Source organism: Manacus vitellinus, unplaced genomic scaffold, assembly GCF_001715985.3.
Source record: "Manacus vitellinus isolate BGI_N305 unplaced genomic scaffold, ASM171598v3 scaffold_87_pilon, whole genome shotgun sequence".
Taxonomy (NCBI): domain Eukaryota; kingdom Metazoa; phylum Chordata; class Aves; order Passeriformes; family Pipridae; genus Manacus; species Manacus vitellinus.
Window position 1 is genome coordinate 374,162 of NW_021940854.1, and position 3,196 is coordinate 377,357.

A 3,196-nucleotide genomic window follows, 5' to 3' on the forward strand; every position below is an offset into this window, starting at 1 on the left:
CACCCCCCGGCACCGCCACACAGACCCGCACTCGGTTTAAGAAAAGGTTTACTGATCAGTACTTCTGCCAATATTGCAACAGCTGTGAAAGGCAAACACTGTTACACAGTTTAGAAAAAACAATTTTTTATACAATGAAAATATTAAACAAATCTCAAACAAAACCCCACAGTGGCTGAGGAATGAGCCTGGAGTTCCAGATCCAGTATTAGCACCTGCAGCACCACCAAATCAGCCCCTGGGCCCCTGCTCAGTTGTCTCTTCTGAACTCCTGAGTTCCTTCTACAACTGGACACTGACACCCGGCACCTAAACCCAGGCTTTCATCAGGGAAAAGGATGGAAGAGAAAGGATTAAGCCAGCTGGGACTGTGGGCCCTCCATGGTGCTGAGCAATGTCCATGCACGAGGCTGCCAAGGAATGCACAGCTCTGCTCCTGCAGCACCAGGACTGAGAGACCACCTCACACGACACCTAACAGCTCGTCAAAGCCATGTTTTCCTATAATTTATAGATAATAAACCCATAAAGAAACAGTTGTACACTTCACATATTAATCAGAGTAGGGTGGGAGTTGTTATGTTTATTGGCTCAGCATCCACTTTACTGTGCTCTCTGCTCACAGCCCAACAGGCCCCTCCTGGGGAGCACAAAGACCACCAGGGCTCAGGTCTGGCCACTCCTCCCTTCCAGGGATAACCAACACATCCACACAAGGAGCACTTTGCCCTCTGGTTTCCTACAAGAGGCATTGCCTTGGGTCACTCCTGGCCAGGAAGAGGCACTGTGTATGTCCTCACTCCAGCACCAACCTGGAGGGGAACTGCCCACCCTGAGCTGGAGCTGTGCAGAGCCCGACAGAAGGACAGAGGGCTTTGAGAGCCAGGGAGGAGCAGCACTGCACTTATGGGACTAAAGCTAACCCTCTGCTGGGCTCAGGGCCCCGTTTCTTTCAGGGGAGAAAGCAGCTTTACCACTTCTGCTTTTTCTTCTTCTTCAGAAAAAAAAAATAAATCCCAAAGCCAAAACAAAACTAAAAAGTGATTTCATTGCTTCAAAATCTCCTGTAAAGTGGATGCTGACCAGCTAGGTCACCCCCTGGGGAGCAGTTTGAGGAAGTTAGTCCTTGTAGTAGATGGCACTGTGGATCTGGCAGCAGAGAAAGGAATGATGCTCTAAAGTAGGAGGTAGGGGAACCTTGGTACAGCGAGTCCACCGGTGAGCTGTCGTCTGCAAAAGAGGTTTCACGGGATTAGAAACTCCTCCTAAGTCAAACCCTTCCACAGCTGCAGGTTGTTACCTCGGGAGGAGAGGCAGCAGGAGCAGCCTGAGCAGAACTCAGCACTCTGGATTTCGTTTGTCCAACAGGAAATAAAGACTTTTATTCTGTTTCTTTTTGCATAACAGGCATAAATATTTCCTCCCTCTTTCCTGCACACACTGCCAACAACCCAGACTTTACACCCCCATCCCAGGACCTGCAGAGCACCTAAGACAGGGCAGCCAGTTCCAATTTGAGCTTTCCAAATTCTGATGTTCTATATCTCCTCTGAGCACAGAGAAGAGGCTGGGATTGATCTGGGATCAAGGTAACAGGTACCTGAGACTCCACAGTTTTATCTTCCGCTGGTCAAACCTCTGTCTTCATAAATGGTAATTTCAATCTGCACAGAAAAGCTGTTAGGGAAACACACCATAAAGAGATTATGAAAGCATAACCAAAAAAAGGCAGGAAAACATCAGGATGATGGGACCTTTGACCTCTGCTTCATTCCTGCTGTTTTAAGGGAGGTCTCAGAGCTCCAAAGCAAAGGGAACAGCCCATGTGAGATGCCCTGTCAGGTTGGGTTCCACCACATTTTCACTGCCTTTCCATCTGCCAAATCTTAATGTACTAAAACCTGAGCAGAGACCAGGACACGACTATCCCAGGGTCTGCTGTGCCACAGATCAGGCCTGAACAGAGGTGCCACACTGAGACAAACAGGCAGCACGAGCCAGGAGACAACGTCAGAAGCCACAAAAGGATACAACTCTGAGTCCTCTTTCAATGGGGTCTGTCAGCAGGAGGCCCTGAGGAGCGTAGATCTTCTCATTCTGTTCCTGGATGAACTTGGCAATTTTCTTTAGAACCTGCCAACAGAACAGCACAGGAGTCACAGCTCCTTCCTCAGGCTTCCTTAGTCACGAGTCAGAGCCCCAGCAGTGTCACAGGTATGGAGAACCAGCACACACCTGGTGTGACAGCAAATCCCTGCAGGACCCAGGGGACTCAGGGACACCCCTAGGGGATCAGGGGCACCCCTAGGGGATCAGGGGCACCCCAAAGGGACCCAAACTGAGGTACCTCCGCAAGGAATCTGTCCCACGGCACTGCAGGTCACAGGAAACCCCCCCAGGCCCACGTCCTTGCCCGCTGGGGAGGCAAACACATACCTTCTCATAGTGTGTCTCCATGCACAGGAAGATGGTGTAGGCAGTCAGGCAGGCCAGACACCCCTCCAGGTAAGACTGGCCCCCAAGTTTTTCAGCTTCTGCATAGAGGTTGTTCAGCGTCCGGACCGTCTCCTCAAACTGCTGCCTGTCAATCTGCAGGAGAAGCAAGAGGGGCTGTCACAGCCTCCCACACCCTCAGACATCCCCCTCCTCTCCTGGAAGAGCTGCACTGTGCTCAGAGCCCCAGCCTGAAGGACACTCAATCTCAGGGTGCAGCTCCTGTGCTCGGGCCGGGCCTGGATTGCAGCACAACGTGCACACAGAGCCCCTCAGAGCAGCACACAACACCCCTCAGCCACCCTGAGAGAACCTGAGCCCACAGCCAGCAGAGACAAGCAGGTGGGGAGTGCCTGGACACTCCTGCTGCCCACGGAGCTGGCCAAACACCCCCCCAAAAAACACAACACCCCCAACAATCACAGTAAAGGAACGAGGGTGAGGAAAACGTGGAGCAACAGAAAGAGAAGGGGGCAGGAAGGGGTGTTTGTTTTGCTGTCAGCTGAGGATCTCACACCTGGCAGCATCGAGCAAAGCGAAAGCACTTGAGGCAGCACTTGAGCGGCCTCGGAGCGCGCTCGGCAGGACGGGCAGGATTCCACGGGGGGGGACGGCGCCAGCGCCCGGGGGCACAGAGCCGGCTCTGTTCGCGCAGACACAGCGGGCACACTCTGCTCCCCTGCTGCCAACCCGCCGCCTTCCC

The 3,196-nt window shown here is 52.9% G+C and overlaps 1 protein-coding gene across 1 annotated transcript in view; it reads right to left on the minus strand.

Annotated features, from left to right (window-relative positions):
* Positions 1–31: 31 nt before the first annotated feature.
* The window catches only part of GOLGA7 (golgin A7), a 6,432-nt gene continuing 3,267 nt past the window's right edge, over positions 32–3,196 (minus strand). Inside the window, exons 2-6 of the mRNA XM_029964976.1 lie at positions 3,011–3,190; positions 2,437–2,589; positions 2,032–2,133; positions 1,601–1,664; positions 32–1,230 (exon numbers count right to left, since the gene is read on the minus strand). Of these exons, the coding sequence (XP_029820836.1) occupies positions 1,617–1,664; positions 2,032–2,133; positions 2,437–2,589; positions 3,011–3,190 (483 nt within the window). The 3' untranslated portion in view covers positions 32–1,230; positions 1,601–1,616. The remainder of the gene's footprint in view (positions 1,231–1,600; positions 1,665–2,031; positions 2,134–2,436; positions 2,590–3,010; positions 3,191–3,196) is intronic.